At 39.6% G+C, this 20,900-nt stretch overlaps 1 protein-coding gene across 10 annotated transcripts in view; it reads left to right on the top strand.

The window, feature by feature from the left end:
* Positions 1-20,900, top strand: part of KCNMA1 (potassium calcium-activated channel subfamily M alpha 1) — a 4,085,072-nt gene that overhangs the window by 432,528 nt on the left and 3,631,644 nt on the right. For all 10 annotated transcript variants that reach the window (XM_044055788.1, XM_044055796.1, XM_044055806.1 and 7 more), the window contains exon 2: positions 14,437-14,530. In XM_044055788.1, the coding sequence (XP_043911723.1) occupies positions 14,489-14,530 (42 nt within the window). In that variant the 5' untranslated portion in view covers positions 14,437-14,488. The remainder of the gene's footprint in view (positions 1-14,436; positions 14,531-20,900) is intronic.

Raw genomic sequence — 20,900 nt, forward strand, 5'->3', positions numbered from 1 at the left:
TCCACAGCACTGTAATGTCCCTTTCTGGTTTTGTCAGGTATAAAATAATGTAATCTGCATATACAGCCAGCTTTTTTTGATTACCATACCAATTATATCCTTGAATTTTTGATTCCCTTATTTTCTTTACCAATGGTTCTAAATATAATGCAAATCAAAAAGGAGAGAGAGAGAGAGAGACACCCTTGTCTGATAGCAGAGAGGACCCCACCCATTATAATTTTCACCTCCGATCCCTCATATAGCCTCCTAATCAGCCATATAATTTTATCAGGGGAATGCAAATGCTTCCATTGCTCTGCTCATAAAGTCCCAGCTTACTCTGTCAAATGCTTTCTCTACATCAAGACCCACCAACAACAGTAGTATTGTCTTGAATTCTGCTCCCTCTGGATCATCAGTGTTCTGTTAATGTTGTCATATGTTTGCCTCCCCACCCCAAAACCACATTGATCCATATCTATCAATTTTGGCATCACTTTTGCCATTCTTTTATCCAATCTAGACATAAAAACTTTATAATCATGGGTTAGTATTGAAATAAGCCTGTATGAAGCTGGAGCTGATGGATCTTTACCCTCTTTAAGTATTACAGCTACCACCGCTTTCTTCTAGGATGTTGGTACTTCTCCTCTTAAAATACTGTTAAACAAAACCTTCCAGATCTTTATCAGTTTTTTCCCCTCCTAACTTATAACTTCCACAGGAATACCATCTATTTCTGCAGACTTTCCTGTAGATTGATTATACATTACAACTTGTATCTCATCTCTTCCTATCCTAATTGTTAGTAACTGAGCCTCCTCTACCTCTCACCTTGGCATGTTTAATTCTTCGATAAACATTTCCATTTGTACCTTTTCTTGATTTCCATATTTCTCTGATTTATACAGCCTTTCATAGAATTTCCAAAATACTTCTAGTACGTCTGTGGGATCCCTTATTATCTTCCGTGTTATAGGCTCCCTAAGGTTGGGGACAGCTCTTTCTACTTTCTGTTGCCTGAGTCATTGTGCTGAAAGTTTTTTGTGCTCTAGAGTTATCAAAAACAGTTGCTTAACAACAGTTTTTCTTAACTCATGCATATTATTGAGGTAATCCCTTATTTTCTGTTTAGCATTCTGCAGTTGTTCCTCTTCTTGTTCTGTGAGATTCCCCCTATTTTGCAATACTTTAATATTTGTCAGTCTCTCTAAGTAATTCTTGTTACTTCTCAACCATATCTCCCTTTCTTTTATTTCCACCCTACGTTTAAACTGTACTTTAATTTTATCCTACTCCCTATCTACATTTTCAGAATAAATTTCTGTCTTCTCTAAATAGCTCATGCGTAATTTCCACTACCCATTCCTTAAATTCCTCACTTTTCAACAGATGGGTGGGAAAGCACCAGTGTCTCATTTTTATTTCATTACCCTGTATTTTTATTTTAGTTATTATTGGCGCATGATCTGAAATAGTTATTGGGTGTGTATCAAGACCTGCAATTAAATACACATGTTCCTGTGAAATGTAGTTTCTGTCTAGCCTAACCCAGTTGTTGTATCTTTGTGGGTGATATGTACATTCACTCCAAATTCCTAGTACTGAATTCACATCTTCCATGCCAAATATTTTCTTAAATTTATTAAAAAATCTGCCCTCCTTTGTTGTATTTTCCCTTCTGGGCCCCTCAGGCACATCTTCACTATTGCAAATCAAATTCCAGTCCCCACCTGTAAGTAATATTCCTTGTTGAAAGCTAATTATTTCTCCCAGAATTTTCTTAAACTCCATTATTGCAGCTTTTGGTAGAATATAAATACATGCCAGTGTAATTCTCCTACCTTGCCAGAAGCCCCTTAGAACTGCAAATCCACCAGTATTGTATTTTTTATCCTCTTCTATTACTATTGGAGTTCCTCTTGCAATTAATATAAGTACTTCTCTTATCCTTTGCTCCAGGTATTCCACTGAATAACCATCCTGAAAACCTTTCTTTATCAAATTCACATGTTCAATTCGTTCCAAGTGTGTCTCCTGTAGCATAGCTATTTCCACTCTACATTTTTAGTACAGTTCACTACACTTTCTTTTTGGTATTTATCTGTGAGACCAGTAACATTTAAAGACATTATAGAAAGGATCATATTCTTGAGAGATTATTATTCCCACCTTTTATGTATAACAGCTTTTTTATTAAATGTCTCATTTCAGTTTTTGACTTACATGCATGTACTGTTTGGCAAGTTAATTTTTTATGCAATTGTTTTGTATCATCTCAATTTGAGCCTATGTCACATTTTACAGAACTTTTTGTTTTATTGAAACCCCTCAAACAAAAATGCACACTTCCAATACCCCCTAAAACCTATTAACTTAATAATAATACACAAAACTATGTACATCTTCAAATATTAAAGTTTTACCCTCCTAATAGAAGCAAATGTTCCAAACTGACAGTCACACATGCAGACTGGAGCTAACCTAAATGAAGGTGTATCCATGCATGGTATTTCCTGTGGTTCTGATGCTGTCCTTTTCATTCTTCCTCACTTATGGGTTCATATCTGATCCTTGGATCAGACTCAGCCACATATTAAAGACTTTGGATCTAACTCTTTTGCTCTTCCCTCTACCCATAATGCCCACTCCATCCCCATTGCCTCAGATCTCATTTGCCGCCAACATGGTTAGACATAGGTTCTTCTCCTGAGCATTTGTAAACAAGGTTTTGTTACTGGGTTGTAAAATTTCTGTAATTCTTTCTCAAACTAAGCTGTTGTTAGTCTTCCTACCATTGTTGGTACATTCTGTTCCTCGTTTAAAAGGTATCTCTTTCAATACCATAGTTGGTATTTTCATCCTTCATTTTTTCTACTTATTACCTTTTCTGGTAATTTATTTTTCTGGTAACTGCCCTCTTGTAGTACAAAAAAAGTTGTTATTGTCATTGTTTATTTTTTGTGATTTTTCATATATGGTTTGTTCTCGTTTCCTGTAGCTATGTCAGACAAACCTACAAGTTTTACAAAATGCACTTCTTGTGGGTGTAAGATCCCAAACACAGATGCCCACAAAGAGTGCATTTACATTTATTGCCTTGCTCCTGATTATTTAAATACAGCCTGTACAGTCTGCTCTACCCTCAACCCCAGAGCTGTGGCTGACAGGCATAATAAGCTAATTTGGAAAGGCTTACTGCCTGCTTCTTCATCTTCTGGGCTCACACCCCTGCAGAATCTGGTAGAGCAGCTTCTTTGGAACTCAGGAAAAGGTTTCTACAAAAGTCCCCCCAGTCTTCTTCAGAACTGAGAGAAAAAGGTAGAAAACAATCATGGATCCAACATCCTCAGATGTGAGAGCTCTTAGCCTACTATCGATTCTGAAACCTTCCTTGGATCTGAAGGTTTCAACTCCTATAGTTGCCTTCCTATCTCCAATGATTTCCTCACTGGAACCTAAGCCTTCGGATCTGAAACCAAGAATGTCTCACAGGAGTAGAAATCCTGAGTTTATGTTTAAATCCATTTCACCTCCTTGCCTGCACATTTGTTTCAAACACCTAAGAAACACTTCAGACCCCCTTCCACTATGTCTTCTAGGTCTTCCAGAAGTTTATTAGAGGCAGATGTGGATAGGATGATGTGAAAGTTTCTCAGGGCTCAGATCCAGATGGGGGTCCTACCAGCTCCGTCCCCTTCCAGATCTGTGAGTGTACATTCTAAGTCCATTCTATCTCCTTCTTCAGTCTGTCCAGTAGTTTTGGAGTCCCAGAATCTGAAATCCCCAAGAGATTTGACATTGGATCCAAGGAAAGTTCCTTTCTTCTCTGCGACTACTTTCCTGATGGGATCTCCTCTGATACCCTCAGATCAGAACGGGGTCTTGGAACCAAAGTGCCTGCATTGGGTCTGAGGGGTGGGGTTGGCTTTGGTAGTACTGGATCCATCCTATTCCCCTTGGAGCTTTGTTCCTGGACAGTTTGGGTCCGATTCTCCCCTTGAGACTCAGATATGAGGTTGGCAGTGATCTACTTTCCACAGAAGTTTCAGTTCCAAGGGCGCAGGTTGTGGTTTCTCCTGGGCCCTCTGTCGTTGAGATGGTATAAAGGGCTTTTTCTCTCCAGAGAGACCTGTCCCTTATTCTTTCAGATCCTACCCCTTTACTTCCATCAGTTCCAAGCTTTGAGTTGTTCAGGCCTATTCCACAGAGATAGCCAGTTCCAACAGGCATCCAGACAGTTCCAGTACAGGAGCTTTACCCCTCTTCCAACACCTCTCCAGATCATCCCATGGAGGAGGTCCCCTGGAATAGGACATGTAAAAGGAGACATGCAAACTCCCCTTTCAAGTCTCTCATGGAAGACAATTTTGATGATGGAAAAGGATCCACCAGATTAGCACTGGATGACATCTCCTTTGGAGATATTCTAGAGATCCTGAAGCAGAAGGGTGGTTGGTCATCCCAAACTCCTTCTTCTGAAGAATCAGTGCTCTTGGAGGCTTTTGGTTCTGGCCCATCTACATCTTGGGTAACCCTCCCAGTGGATGAACCAATTGACTTGGTTTCCCACCAGGAAGGAAGGAGTCAGATACTGTTGAGCCCATTCCCAAGTGCCCTTGACAAATTTCTGGCACCACCTGCAGACAGACCCCACTGGACCAAATGAGTCCCAGTTGATGCTATGGTGGTGGTGGCAGCCACTAAAAAAGAGCTAGTAAATCAGAGATCTACTGTCCGTTTGCCCAGTAGAGAGTCTATAGCACTGGACAAATTTGGAAAGTGGGTATTTGCCTCTGCTACCTTTCCACTGAGATCACTTAATTATCTGGTGCAGTTTACTAGACTTCAGAGAGATTTGACTAAAGAATTTTCAAATACTCTCTCACAGTCCATGTTTGCTGAGGATTTCAAGAGATCATCTCAACTGGCCACTCTTTTATCCATATCAAATGCTTTGATGAGGTTAATCTCTCATAATCTGAAGGTATAATAACTAAGAGATGAGCGATGCACCACACCATAAAACGTATCTCAACGATTTATTCAGAGCTGTATCTCAACAAGACAAAAAACAACAAACAACAGATTAGCACTTTCAGCTATCAAAGCCTTCTTCAGATCCACATTCAAAAGCCACATCTCAATCTAATATAAAGCATATAGCAGCCAATGACAAAAACATGTAAACAAGCTGCTTTGCTCTAACCAATATAAGTGCTTATACAAGCACTTCATCATCCAATGTGTTTCGTTATTCTAATTAGCTTTGACTAGCAAGTTAAGATGGAAAATGTAAATTAGACTTCGCTTTCTCAAACATCAGTGGTCTCAGCTAGCAAATGAAAGCAGAAATGTAAATCAGACTTTACTTGCTTAAAAATCATTGGTTTACTTTAAACATTAGACAAAAACCTAGCTTTAACTAGCAAGTTAGGATGGAATGTAAATTAAACTTCACTTTCTCAAACATCATTGGTCTGGGCTAGCAAATGAAAGCAGAAATGTAAATCAGACTAATGATCCAACCTTTCTCTTTTTTGTTTAATATTACATGCCACCCTGATTTGTTTGTCCTGTCCCCTCCAGACTTTATCAATAATCATGAAGTGAAATTTAGCATTACTGTGTTTAAGAGTTTGATGTACATTTATTCCGAATGTCACTTAGATGTTCAGACATATGAATACGCAAAGGTCATGATGTCTGCCCTACATAGAAGACAGAACATGAACATGTGGCTAGATATAGCAGCCAGTCTGATCCAAAGTTTGCAAAAAACCCAATATCATAGACCCTACTTGTATTTTTACTAGAGAATTGTTTTGTCTTTAGCATATGTCTACACAAAGAGCAGTGCCCACACAGAAATGATCCAGTCAATTTTTCTCCAGTCAGTGTAATCTGTTGTTCTATACTCTGGCCCTTATTAACCCATTTATAATGGTTAAAATAAGAGCCCAAAGTCCGCCCTCTCTGATATGAAAATTGACATTTTTCTGTAAGCTGATTGGAGAGTTCTTCATTAGCCAAAATAATATTCCAATTTTGATTGATATTGTCTTTGATGATGTTAATATTTCTCCCATAAGTCGTGACAAACCTAATAATATTCTCATCACCACACGTTTTCCCATGATATTTCAACATTTCAGACCTATCCCTACCTGCCACCCCATTTCTGGCTGACATAATATTACTATGTTGATATCTCCTCCTAAGAAATCTCTGTGTAAGGTCATCCTCAAAATGCTCATAGTTTTCTGCTGTAGAACAAACCCTTTTGACCTGTAAAAACTGTGACTTTGGTATATTCTTGATGACATGGCGTGGATGAAGACTAGTGGCATGCAACAAATTATTATATTGTGGATATTTACTAAATATCTTAGACGACAATGTATTGTCATTATTCTTAATAACTGTTACATCCAAAGGGTTTATCTGTTGTAAATCCATACTGAGAGTAAATTCAATACCCCACTTATTTTTGTTCAGGTATTGAATGAACTCCAATAGATAAGTTTCATCACCATGCCAAATTAACCAACAGTCATCAAGATATCTTCTCCAGATATCTATTTCAGGCAAAAAGATATGTGAGTTGTCATAAATGAGCAACTCCTCCAAATAATAGGGTCTATGATAATGGTTTTTTTTGCAAACTGTGGATCAGATTGGCTGATATATCTAGTCACATGTTCATGTTCTGCCTTCTACATAGGGCAGACTTCACGACCTTTGCGTATTCGTATGTCTGAACATCTAAGTGACATTCAGAAAAAACGTACATCACATGCCCTATATAAGCATACTCTTAAACACAGTAATGCTAAATGTCACTTCATGATTATTGATAAAATCTGTGGGGACAGGGCAAACAAATCAGGGTGGCACTTAATATTAAACAAAAAAGAGAAAGTTTGAATCATTAGGCTTGGGAGTTTATTTTCCCCAGGGCTTAATGACCATTTATAAACTTTGTTAAAATATTGCCCTGATTGCAATGGTTACTGTTGCTTTAAATGCTAATTTATCAGGGTATAAATGATAGCAGTGTGTGCTTCTGTTTGTATCACTGAAGAAGGCAAAAGTGCCAAAACCAGTCTGATTTTGTATGGTGTTGCCACAATAAATGTGGTTTGTCTTACTCATATGGTGCTGGCTTCTGTTTCTGCGTAATATTGAGCATTTTTGGCCTTTTGCAACAGCCTTACTTGTGGGGGGGGGGGGTGTTTTTGGACTAACTTCCTTCTTTTGGGCCATCAGTAAAGGATATGCTTACTCATAGCGAAAAAGATGGAAGGACCCTGTCTGCCATAGGGATTAATTTTTCACCCCCTCAGAAGACCTTCTCTAGGAACCAGAGAGGCAGTAAGAAATGTGGTTCTGCAAATCCTAGGGCCCTTTCCATGATTCTCATGGGGAAAATTCCTCCACTGGAAGAGGGGAAAATTTTAATGGCAGATGTCATGCCAGAGGCAAAGGAGGCCTGGAAAACCAGGACTTTAGAAATTCTATTTCTGACAGACTCTATCAGCGCTGCCAGACTACCCTTCTCTGGAGGCAGTGGAGGGAGGATTCTCTTTGCACCTAGATGCCTGGACAAACATCACAAAAGACTCATGGGTGCTAAGTATAATATCCAGAGGCTATTTCATACCACTTCCCTTCTTCCTCATTGTTAAAGGAGGAACCTTACCAACATTTCACCCAGTCAGAGGAAGGCTGTAGTACAAGAAATTCAAAAGCTACTACAAAAAGAAGTCATCCAAAAGATCCTACCAGACCAAATGGGATTCAGAACTTATTCATGTTTCTTTTTAGTGCCAAAAAAAAAACTCAAGACCTGTGTTAGATCTAAGCAAATTAAACTAGTATATAAAGAAAGCAAAGCTCCAAATAGTCACAGTTCAGTCCAGTCTGCCTTTTCTACACATGGACGATTGGATGTGCACTGTAAATCTTCAGGATGCGTACTATCATATCAAAGTAGACAAATTATCCAGAAAATATCTCCACTTTTGGCTGGGAGCCAGTCATTATCAATTCAGAGCTCTACCCTTCATGGATACTGGAACCTACTCAGGACCTCCTGTCTCACCCATTTAAAGTTCAACACCCCAGCATTCAAGCCCTCAAGTTGACAGTCCAGGCTTTCTTTCCCTGTCCATGACATTATCATGGCTTCTCAAAGAGTTTCTACCAAAAAAGTTTTAGAAGCAAGTGGAAATGGTTCTCTGGGCAGCAGATAAGGGCATTGATTTTTTTTCTGCACCTGTTATGGCTATTCTTCAATTTTTTGACAACTCTTTTTGAAAATGGCGCCAGATTTTCTGCAATTAAACTTCAGCTGGCAGCAATTTCAAATTTTCATGCAGGAAATACATCCTTTTCTTTAGCTTTCACTAGATTATGCAAAGCTTTTATAAAAGGCATTTCTCTGCTAAGACCTAGAGTACATGCTACACTGCCTTGATCATCATCATCACCATCAGCCCCCTTTTTCCCATTTTTCTACATGGGGTTGGGGTATTGTGTTAACTGTTACCAGCTCTCTCGATTTCAGTGCCACACTCCTGCCTTCTTCAACATTCATGCCTGACTGGCACAGATCTTTTTTCACACAATCCATCCACCTCTTGGCTGGATGTCCTCACTTCCTCTTACCTTCTTCCTGTCTGTCCCAAATCTTCCTTACCAGATTGTCTTCTGCTTTTCTGCCCATGTGTCCAAACCACCATAATCTGTTCTCTTTCATCTTTTCTGCAATTGGAGCTACTTTGGCTTCTGCTCTTATGTCCTCATTTCTTCATCTGTCCCACAGTGTGTATTTTACTACCCTTCAGAGGCACTTAATTTCCATTACCTCAAGCTTCTTCAACTGTTCTGCCTTTACTGCATAGGTTTCTGTACCATACTGTAGTACTGGTCACACCACTGTCTTGTACACCTTACTTCAGGTTCTTTGGCATTCTTCTGCCATAGACTACACCTGACATTCTATACCAGTTGGTTGCAGCCCCTCTGATTTTAGCTTTGACCTCTTCATTCAGAATTCCCTTCTCCTCAACCACCCCTCCACATACTTGAAGCTGTTTACCTGTTCCACTATCTTCCCTCCTATCTCTTTTCTAAGCTTCTTCTGATTTCCCCAATTTGCTGCCATTACCACTGTCTTTTCTATGCTTAATTTCATCCCATGTGCCTTTAGTTTTTGCATTCCATTCTCCTATCCTTAGTTGAAGTTCTTGCTTAGAGTCTGCCTCTAATGTCACATTGTCTGCATACAGTAACTTTGTTGATGTATCCCCTCTGTCCTGTTTGCTAATGTAGTCCATCACCAGTATGAACAGCAATGGAATCAGAGCTGAAACCTAATGTACACCCACTCCCACTGGGAACCTCTCTGTGAGGCCAAACACTGTTCGTACTTGTGTCATTGGATCCTTGTAAATAGCCAGCACTAACTCTACCAGTGTTTCTGGGACTTCACACCACCACAGTACTGCCCCGATCAGCTTTCTTGGGACCTTGTCGTATGCTTTATCCAAGTCTAGGAATACCCAGTTGGACTCTCTCCTCATCTCTAGCTTCTTCTCAAGTAACTGTCTCACTGCAAATGTCGGGTCAGCTGTACTGCATCCAGATCTGAATCTGAACTACTCATCTCTCATCTTGCATTCTACTACTCTGCATATCCGTTTATCAATCACACTCTCCATAACTTTCATGCAGTGTAATAGGAGTTTGATGCCTCTGTCAGTTGTGGATGTCCCCTTTGTTCTTGTACACTGGCAAAGGTATGCTTATTCTCCAGTCATCTGGAATATACCACACTGTTATGGGTACCCTCAGGATCCATTTCTCTCCTATCTCACCCAGCATCTTTATCATATCTGCTGTAACCTCATCTGAGCCTGCTGCTTTCCCTGACTTCATTTTCCTTAGTGCTGTTCTTACTTCTTCTAGGTTGGGCTCCTCTTCTTCTCTTATTGTACGCTTTTTATGGGGCAGAACAACTTCTGTGGGGCTTTCTTTATTCAGAAGCTGCTGAAAATACTCCTTCCATCTGCCTTTGATGTCCTGTGGACTGGTGAGCAGGTTGCTACTGGCATCCCTTATGAAGGGTGTCTGATTATCTTCTTTATCATTCTTCCTTTGCCTTGCAACCTGATATAGTTTCTTTGTGACACTTACTGAGTCACTTTCCAGAAGTTGGTAAAGTGCCTATGATGCCCTATTCTTTGCCATTGCAACTTCTTTCTTAGCTTCCTTGTTAGCCAACCAGTAGATGATGTACATAGGCAATTATGTTTTTACTTCCACAGGACAACCCAATTTAGAAATTTTGTATCTTCCTCTCTAAATCACCCTAGCTAAGTGGATTACAGACTGCATCTCATGGATTTACTCTCAGAAGGGAATTTGCCAAAACCTTCCTGAGCTCACTCAACTAAATCTATGGCTACATCATCTGTTTTTTGGTCAGGAATGTCTATTGATGATATTTGTGCAGCAGACACATGGTCCAAGGCTCATACCTTTGTTTGACATTATAAATTGGACATCATTTTTAGAAATTAAGCCTCCTTTGCTTCGGCAGTACTCCGAATATCCTTCCATGAGGGCCACCCAAGGTTAACATAGCTAGGGACTGTGTCCCATAGGTGAGGAAGAATGAAAAGGTAAACAGATTTATAACTTATGCACTCACTAGAACTAGGCATCTGTGTTGTTCATTTTCATATGTCCTCAACTCCCCTCCCATCTGTCCCCTATCCTTTTATTCTGGAATAACCTATTAGACTGTGTTCGGAACCTACAGTTCAACGTTTGAGCCATAACATTTCTATTTTTTTTTCTGTTCCTCATCTGTTATTAAAAGAAAGAGAAGTAAACTTGATCTGAGGTAATGGAGATGGAGTGGGGCATTATAGGTAGAGAGAGGAGCTCAAGAGTTGGATCCAAAGTCTTTTGTACATGGCCAAGTCAGATCCAAGGATTGGATCCAAAACCATAAGTGAGGAAGAATAAAAATGGACAACACAAATAGCTAGTTGTTGTGAGTACATAACTTACAATTCTATTAAGTGCTGTCCAGATTTCTTATCTTTATAGCTCTCTCAGCTGGGACAAGACTTGAATGCTTTCAGAAGACATTTTCTCCAAGCTATTTCTCTTTATCAGATTGTCTGGTAGAGACATGAGAACCAGGCACACAACTGTTTGCTTGGAAAAAAAAGCCTTATCATTTTCAATATTCATGCTTTCTCTTAAAACCTTTTACTAGATTAAGCTAATGGTCTTAACCCAGTTATTCCCCTAAGCAAAAATGAGAAAAAGCACACTAATTTTTCTTTTGTCATGCTCTTTTAACCAGATTTTTTTACATTGCAGTGCCTACCTTTCTTAAAACTGAACAAGGAGAAAGAGAGAATGGGAGAGAAAGAAACAAAAAGAAAAACAGGAGCACCTATTTACTTTAGTATCCCCATTACACTTATAATATCTGTAAAAACGTTACTTTATAACATGCAAAGAAAATCATGCACTATTTAAATAGTACTATTAAGAAAAAAATTGTTTTACTTGCAGTTAACTTTCTTCCTGCCTTTCCCCTCTCCTGAGTATTTTTCTGAACATTAATGTCATGAAGTAGGGTATATGCTTTAGAGTCCTCTACAAATTTAACAAAGTCCAGAAAAACTCCAGTATTTCCAGATTTTCTTGTTCTGTCATGTTTCACAAATAAAATTATTGCTTTGTAATCCCACATTTTTCAATTTCCAAGTCAATGATTTTATTCTCCAAATGCTAATGGCATGAAGTAGGGCACATGCATTAGTGTCCCCTGCAAGTATAACAAAGTCCAAGAAAGTTCAATACTTCCAGAATTTCTTGTTCTATTCCTGTTCATCTCCTTCTCCCAAATCCTGTCTCTGATTCATTTCCAACATACTGTTGATCCTTCTGGTCAACTCTTGTACTTCTTCCCCTGTCTCAAGCATGTTCCATTGAAACACTGGTAAAAGTTTTACTGGTACAGTCTCTCTGAGGTCTTTATTACCAGAAGAACAAGAAACAGAATATCCTTCTTTGTCATAGCTCACTTTTTGCTGGACAAACTTTTGTATTTCTTCCTTAGCATGTACTATATCAAAACATGATTTTGTTCCTCCAGGGAAAATATTTCAAAGATAGCTGGGTAAAGGAGTTGGAATCTCATGCCTGCTTCTCAACATTCCATGAAAAATGAGATACATTTACTCCTTGTCTGCCTGGTGTAGAATGAGTAGTCATTCTCCACAAACACTTGGCTGTCTTCCACTTTTAGTATTTTGTTCTTAAGCCACAGTCTTATCAGAATTAACTTGTTCTGCTGGTAGGATTGCATCTTTACTATTAAAGGTTTAGGTTGTTTCCTCATAGCCAGGTTTGGAGCATACACATGATGTGCCCTTTCAATTAACAATTCCTGTTTTGGAGTACCAGTCTTGTTGCTTATTTGTACTTTCATAAAATTAATACAGTCTGTTCCTTCCAGCATTTTGGGTACAACAGAAAATCTCAGGTTTTCCATTTGTGCCCTGTCCTCTAATACTCTTATTTTTGAAGCATCTCTTCTTGTGCACTCTCATATTCAGTCAGCCATTTCTTCATTTCACCCTCTGAGTTTTGCAGTTTTATCACTTTATCTGAATAGCTGTTTAAAGCTTCTTCCATTTTTTCCAGCCTTTTATTGTTTGAGTTGATATATTCCATCAGTGTTTCATTTATTTTAGTCAGGTATATGTGCAGTTGCTTATACTTTCCTCTAGGTTGCTGGAAGTCATGCCTAGAGCTTGCACTGCTTTTTGCTGAACAGCTGCAGTACATTTCCCAGTCAGGGTTTTTTTCATCACCCTTTGTAGCTGGTTTTCTTTAGGTCCTCTGTATTTCTTTTTTCCTGGCATCCAGGCAATGCACTTACTAGCCAGTTACTGAAATTTACCCAGAAATCTAGGTCCACTGGTTTTCTCTGCTAAGTTCCTATTTTCATACTGGCAGAGCAAGAATTATTTATTTATTTTATTTATTTATTTAAGTTTGATGACCGGGGAAGTCCACTGGACCATAAAGAGCCCATTTTCTATGGAGGCCCGGGGAAAAAAGTTCCAAATATTGCAAGTTACATATTACATGTTACAAAAGAATAACAAAGATTTGTACAGAACAATTAAAACATTTACAGAAATATAATTCATTATGTAATAAGCTTTTAGTGAGTTAACATTTAAACAGAAGGTTACTAGCCCTATTGGTTGGGTAAACTGAACATTTGCAGAAAAAGTTATTTTTGTCAAATAAGCTCTTTCTAAGTAAACATTAAACAAGTAACTACTAGCCCTTTGCAGGTTAGGTGGACCATTTTGCATGGAGAGAATACAAGAAAATTGGATTGTGGAACGTATAGTACATTAGGTAGCAGAGAGAAAGTCAGTCTTCATATTATCTTTAAAAATGTTTTAGCCACTGACACAAATATTTTTGTTTCCAAGAAAAGTGTTCCTGTTTAATTTTTGCAAATCATTTAACCATGGGCTGAAAAATTGACAGAGATTCTAAAAAACAGTGTCAGTGTGGAATATCTGCTTTATTGCATTCCGCTGGATAAACTATATTTTTCATAGTAGTTTGAGGCACTTCTAGGCACTGCAATTTCTTTTGTGTCAAAACAGCTGCTGGTACTCCATTATTCCAGGTTTGAAAGTTGCATTTTTTTAAATAATTATGCATTGTTTGCACATCTGGAAAAGGTATGATTCCAAGTCTCTTTTAAAACTCAAAATAAAATTAAATAATTTGCTTAGGACTGCCAACTACACATGTTTTGAGTGCTGGAATCAAAGTTTGTCAAGGCTTTCCATTCAGCATTCTTTAATAAACTTTCTATACTGCCTTAAAGTCAGCAATGCTAGTTTTCAAAGAAGTGCAGTGATAAAGCAAATTAAGGGACTAGCTAAGTGTTAAGCAAAGGACACAAAACTCAAAGAGGTCAATCTAGATTACTGGGGAATATTCACTTACATCTCTTGCTGAATAGGCATAGCTTTTGTCCATTTCTTAAAGTACATGCTGTGAGTAAAGTGTATCTTTATTCTATTTTTAGTTAATTTGCTGTATTTAACTTTTTCAAAACATGTAATCAGTTCATTTATGCACATTTATAATAAATGTATTAGCAAAATTAACAGTAAGAAAAAGGGAAAAACCCTTCCTTAATGTCATACTTATAAAAGTTTTTGTGCAAAATGTTTTGAAAATCATCTTCTTGAATCAATAGCAAAGATGAAAACAGTTTTGCCATGTAATGTGCTTGATTTTAACTATATTAGGAAATATGTTACAGTAAACAAGGAGTTTTAGTTTCAGTCAGCCTTCTATTAATTATTTTCATTTTCTACTTATTAGCCCAATAGAATCCTGTCAGAATTTCTACAAAGATTTCACATTACAAATTGACATGGCTTTCAACGTATTCTTCCTGCTGTATTTTGGACTGCGTGTAAGTACTTCTAAATCCTTCTGTAATAAGCTCTGGTTAATTATGTATGTTACAAAATAAAGTGTGCATAATAAGTATGTAATGACAGCAACTACTGATGGGCTGTGGGGGCATTTGGAATTCAAAACTGTGATGCACTGATTGTTTACACTGGGGATCTCAGATGGAACTAAAGCCTGATGTAATCTGCCAGCCTTGCTTTAAAAGTAGCTTCTGACAAATGTAGTTAACATTTAACTGTTAATGACTTTTTGATTCAAGATTTATCAGTTGATTTGTCAGTACTGGTGACAGGGTTTTCACATAAATTTGTCAATTAAAGCCATCCCATGGCACAGACTGCTTTAGTTATGAACCACAACCAAGAGTACTGTTTGCCTTTGTATTTCTAGGTAGAATTTTTCTTGTCTTGTTTCTTTATTGTTCACCACATCAGATTTATGCTGAGCTTTCAAATGTCATCTTGCCAAACTTCAAGCAGGCTACTACAGCCCAGATGGACTACCTCAGTCAAAAAAAGCAATAAATAAATATATAAATAAGTACCATACAGGGATATTTGCACATTTTAAGGAATGCTGGTTCTTTGGCATGTGTGAACTCTGTAATACCTTGAGGTCTTAGGGTTGCATTATATTGTGTTCAGATCTCTTCTGTTTCTACCCTTCTTAACTTGTTCCTGACCATGTCATAGGTTCATAGGTTCATAGGTAGGTACTAGGTTATCTGCCCAAAGGCATTTATAAGCCTAGCCAGAATGTGTTAGCTTTCACCGCCTCCTTAGATTAGTCCCCTGTGCCTCTGTCCAGCAGAGCCATTGAAGTGATCCCCGGGGTAAACTTTCTGTTTCCCATCCACTCATCAAGGTTTCTCTTGAAGAGGGTTAGTAAGGAGCTCTGCCTAATGTAGATTGGAATCTTGTTCCAGAGCATGGGATGTCTCTGGGACACAAAAGTGTATGTGTTACCTGTGTTTTGGCAATTCGTCTAGATGGGAAAAAAAAACACCTCTAATCATTAGTAAGGGAAAGAAAGATAAGATTGAACATGTTTCAGGGATTTACATTCTTGAAACCAAAAAAGCCTGGTGCACACAAGCAGTTATAAGGAAGTGGGTCGATGTAATACTGCCACTTGTTTTGCTAGGTGGCGAAAGAGGTCTGCTAGTCTGGGATTCAACCAGCACTCACCGCGCTAAAGACATGAAGAAATTCCTTGCACAGAGAAGAATAGATCGAATAATGATTCCCGCAGGAATGACTGCCTATCTCCAGACTCTTGATATTGGAATAAACAAGCCATTCAAGCACCATTTGCGCATGGAACGCAATGACTACATTGAAAATAGAATGGAGAGAAATCAGCATGGAAACTTTGTGAAGCCTAGCCTACAAGAGGTTGTGACTTGGGTGAAAAATTCATGTGAAAAAATCACTGACAACTGTGTTGACAATGCAATACGAGCAGACTACTTGCACAAACAGTGCTCATTTAAGGAGAATTCTGTTGCTAGACATGACAGATTGGGACCTGCAGGAATCATTATTTGATCTATTCTTCTCTGTGCCACATAACACAAGCACTCAGGTCACTCCAAGGCAAGTACAAATATGACTCAGTCATTGTCCATGCTGGTGTGAATGACCTGAGACGTACCTCCCTGGACTACATGAAAAGAGACATAGAGGAGCTCTCTGAGCGTATAGCCCAGGCCGGTATGACCCTGACCTTGAGCCGCATCTTACACTCACCAAGAATGATGCCACAATATGAAGACAAGATGATCAATTTCAACAAATGGCTTAAGTATTGGTGTCATTCAAAGGGGATCCAATGCCTGTCTTTCTGGGATGACATGCTCGACAAGCCACGATGCTTTGCTAGGGATGGCTTGCACCTGTCACCCCTGGGCTTTCGGATATTGGCAAAAGCTCTTGCCACCCCCATAGTGCCTTTTTTAGGCAAGGCTCAAAAGACAAACCCACCTCCATAGGTATCACAAGGGATAAGAAACTAAGAGTAATGCTACTCAATGCCAGAAGTCTAAACCTCAAGATGCACACACTCGAAACTCTCCTTAGCATGGAGAACATCGATATCTGTGCAGTAACAGAAACCTGGTTCAAGGCTCCCGTGAGCACCCCAGCACTACCAGGTTATACCTCATACCATGTTTTTCGGCCCCAAAACTTGGACCGAACCACAAAAGGAGGGGGAGTATCAATATTCGTCAAAGATACCCACACCTCCAGGTTGGTGGCACAGCACGAAGCATCAGAGACTATCCATGTGCAACTAACAGTGGGTAAAATTGCCTTCCAGTTTATAGCCTGCTACAGACCACCCTCCCAAACCCAGGAACCCCACTCGGCCTTCCTGAGAACACTGGAAAATATGAAGGTCTTTCCAAACACCATTATATTGGGCGACTTCAACTACCCTAACATAGACTGGGAGCATTACTCTAGCTCCAACACCCTAGCCCAAAGGTTCCCAGAATTTATAAACTCAAATGCTATGGAACAACTTGTGGCCACTCCCACAAGAGGGGAAAACATACTGGACCTGATCATCACCAGCATGGGGACTCTATGCTCCAGACCAGAAGTGTATCCCTCACTGGTAAGATCAGACCATAAACTAATCTCACTAGATATTCACATCCCGGCCCCAGCCCCTGCCCAGAAAACCACAGTGAAAAACTTCTCTAAAGCAAATTTCACACTCCTCAAAACTGAGGTGGAATCCTTCAAAGCCCCCGGGCCTGTGGAAAATACGGCCCAGACTGCAGAATCCTTTATAAACGCATTCTATGAACACCTTCAGGAATGCATGGATCATGCAATCCCAAATAAAACCAAGACCCAATCCTCCAAAGTTAGGCGTCCTGTCTGGTGGACCCCAGCCATAAACAAACTATACAATAGAAGGAGGAAGCTACTACATGACAGAGCAAAATCCCAAAAAGGGAAGGCATCTCTGATCAGTATAAGCAAAAAACTACGGGCACTCATAAAATCGTCTAAGGACAGCTTCGAGAGAAAAATTGCACAGGACACTAAGGATAATCACAAGGCTTTCTTTAGTTATGTTAGGAACCTGGGTGGGAATTCCCAGATATGCTCAGAATTAGTCCAAAATGACAAAAAATACACCGAACCCACAGACATTCCCAACATCCTAACTGACAGGTTTAGCGCAAACTTCTCCCCCCCTTCCCCACCAAAAGGGCAAATATCTATCCCAGCAGAGTGCTGCCCCCCTGACATCTCAGATGCTCAGGTAAGAGCCGCCCTCTCCAAAGCAAAAAACACAGCATCAATGGGACCAGACGGTGTCCCGGGCTGCGTCCTACATGAACTCCAAGAAGAACTAAACCCAAACATAAAACTACTGTTCAATCTCAGCCTTACTACTGGATATGTACCCAAAGAGTGGCATACAGCAACAGTGTCCCTCTCCACAAAGGTAGTGCCTCAATGGATCCTGGAAACTATTACCCCATAAGCTTGACTAGCTTGGTCTGCAAAGCTATGGAAAGGATCATCATGGACCTCATAAATAAGGATATTGGGGACCTACAGACACTGGATCCTACCCAGTTTGGCTTTGTTAAGGGCAGATCCTGCCTCTTATACCTGGTCGATTTCTTTGAAACAGTCACCAAGGCCATTGACGAGGGGAAGGTGGTCCACACAGCCTACCTGGACCTTGCAAAAGCCTTTGATACAATACCCCACTCGGGCATTATAGATAAGCTCACCAGCTTAAATATAAACCCCTATGACACTAGATGGGTTGCAAACTGGCTCAAGGACACAACCCACATGGTTAGAATTGCTGGAGCCATGTCAGACTCCAAACCAGTTACAAGTGGCGTCCCACAAGGCTCAGTCCTGGGACCTCTCTTATTCGGTATATATTTCTCGGAGGTACAGGCTAACACGGAAGGACTGTGGCTGACCAAGTTTGCAGATGACTGCAAACTGGGCACCATAATAGACTCTCCAGCCGACACAAGCATCCTACAAAAGGGCCTCATAGAAACAGACAACTGGTGCCAGAGCCATGGCCTCAAGCTAAACGCCAAAAAGTGTATAGTCATCCCCTTTGGCAAAAACAAAGTGCCCACAAATTACCACATAGGTGGTAATCCATTAAGTACGGAAGACGTAATTAGGGACCTGGCGACCCAAGTTGATAGCAATCTCTCATTCGACAACCACGTGGCCAAAGTGGTTAGAAAAACATTTTATATAGCCCACCTAATCATGAAAGGATTCACATCTAGATCAGGGAGGTCATCGTGCCTCTTTACTCATCCCTCATCAGGCCCATAATTGAGTGCAATGCCCCTTTTGGGATGTACCTTACCAGACACCTGCAGCAACTGGAAAGACCCCAAAAGTACCTCACCAAGAGGATCAAAGGGCTCAAACAGATGCCATATGCTGCCCGGTTAAAGAAACTCCAGCTCTACTCAGTGACATACCGCCTGCTCAGAGGCGATCTGTGCCTGACGTATAAAGCCATGCCCAACCTGGAATTAATGGACATGCTGCACCTCAGAAAATCCAAATCCCATCGAGCTACGTGCTCGAGAGACTTGAACCTCAGCACTGAAATAAATAGGGCATGCTGGAGGGACAGATTCATAACCCAGAGGCTCCCTTCACTCTGGAATAAAATCCCAGTCCAGGTTAGGCAGAGTCCCTCATTGACTCTCTTCAAGAGGAATCTTGATGAGTGGATGGGAGATCGTAGGTTTACCCCGGGTATCACTTCTGTGTCACTGTTAGACAGAGGCACAGTATACTAACCTCGAAAAAGGGCATAGCAAAATTCATTTAAAATGGGTGGCAAAAGCCAAACACACTCTGGCTAGGCTTATAAATGCCCTAGGGCAGATAGCCTATTATGAACCTATGAACCTATGAACCTATGAACCAATGGTTCTACAGGAAATGGAGTTGCAAGAAATTCAGGCCAAAATTCGGGGGTTGGAGACTTATGACAGTGTTCCAGAAGAAGATACCATGACTGTTTTTGAATAACTTTTCTGTTATCGGGGCATCAGAATGGATTGCTTCTGCTTTCAGCTACCAGCAAGCTCTTGTTAGTTTTTTACTTTATTGTATTAAGGTAATGTTTCATTATCAAGGAGTAATTACAAAGTAAGGCCACTAGTAGTTCCTAGATATCATTTTTATGATTTTCCATCATTTTTCTCTTACGGTTTGGGCAAGGAATAAAGAAAGCATCACCACTCAAAAAGTGGCAGTTATTCACCTGTTTTATTCCCCTCCTCCTCCAATACACATGTATTGAGAATTTTCTTTACTTTCTGTTAAGCACGAAATATTGCACTGTGAAAGCCAAGGTGTAGATATTCTGAAGATGAAATGTTTGTTGCAATATTTATGTAGAATTCTCACACAACTGTTAATTTGTTACCTAGAACTGTTGCCCAATAACAGAAAAAGTGCCAAATAAATGTCAATTTGTGTACATGAGTAAATGTTGATTTTTGTACATGAATAAATGAATAAATGTAGATTGTTGTATGGGGGGGTAAATAAGGCATCCTCTGATAATAAGCCCTAATGCGTATTTTGGCGGGAGAAAAAGTATAACACCCAGTCTTATTTTCTGGGAAATATGGTAATAGTTTCATTGTTTTTTTCATTTATCAAATAATTCATATCTAACATTAATATCTTTTCTCTCCAATACTTTGGCATGGATTTTTATACTTCAGTTTTTCCCAATATTCATCTATTTCTTCCACAATACATTTGAAAGTCTATTCTTAATCTTTATGTCCCCCTTCATATTTCCATTTCTCCTTAAAGCATCTTTGCAGCCAGGTCTATGGATAATCATCAAATGTAAAAAATATCAAACAGATAACCATTGAAATTCATCCATCATACGTTCATTTCAGTAAACGTTCACTTCAGCGACATTGTGAAATGGGGAAAGTAAGTAGTTGCCCAACATTTCCCTGTCTCTCTCACACCATAGTATTTCAAACCCACCCAGATGAGGAGCCTCACCCCCCCCACACTCCCCCCTACTCTATATATATATATATATATATATATATATATATATATATATATATACCAACTCCGAGATTGCACTACAGTGGGGAAAAGGGTTTGAAATACTGCAGTGTTTAAGATGGGGAAGTATTGGGCAACTTGTTTCTTTCCCTGTCTCACAATTTTGCTGACATGAACGTTCGTGGGATTGATTTTGATGGTTAGCTGTTCAATTTTTTTACATTCAAAACCATAGACACTTTCCAGGTCTGATAACCTTGAGCTCCAGATTACTCCTGTTGAGTCAAATTAGTTTATTGCAGGAAG

The sequence above is a fragment of the Protopterus annectens genome, chromosome 14.part0 (genome assembly GCF_019279795.1).
Source record: "Protopterus annectens isolate FY-2018-M chromosome 14.part0, PAN1.0, whole genome shotgun sequence".
NCBI classification, from domain to species: Eukaryota; Metazoa; Chordata; order Ceratodontiformes; family Protopteridae; genus Protopterus; species Protopterus annectens.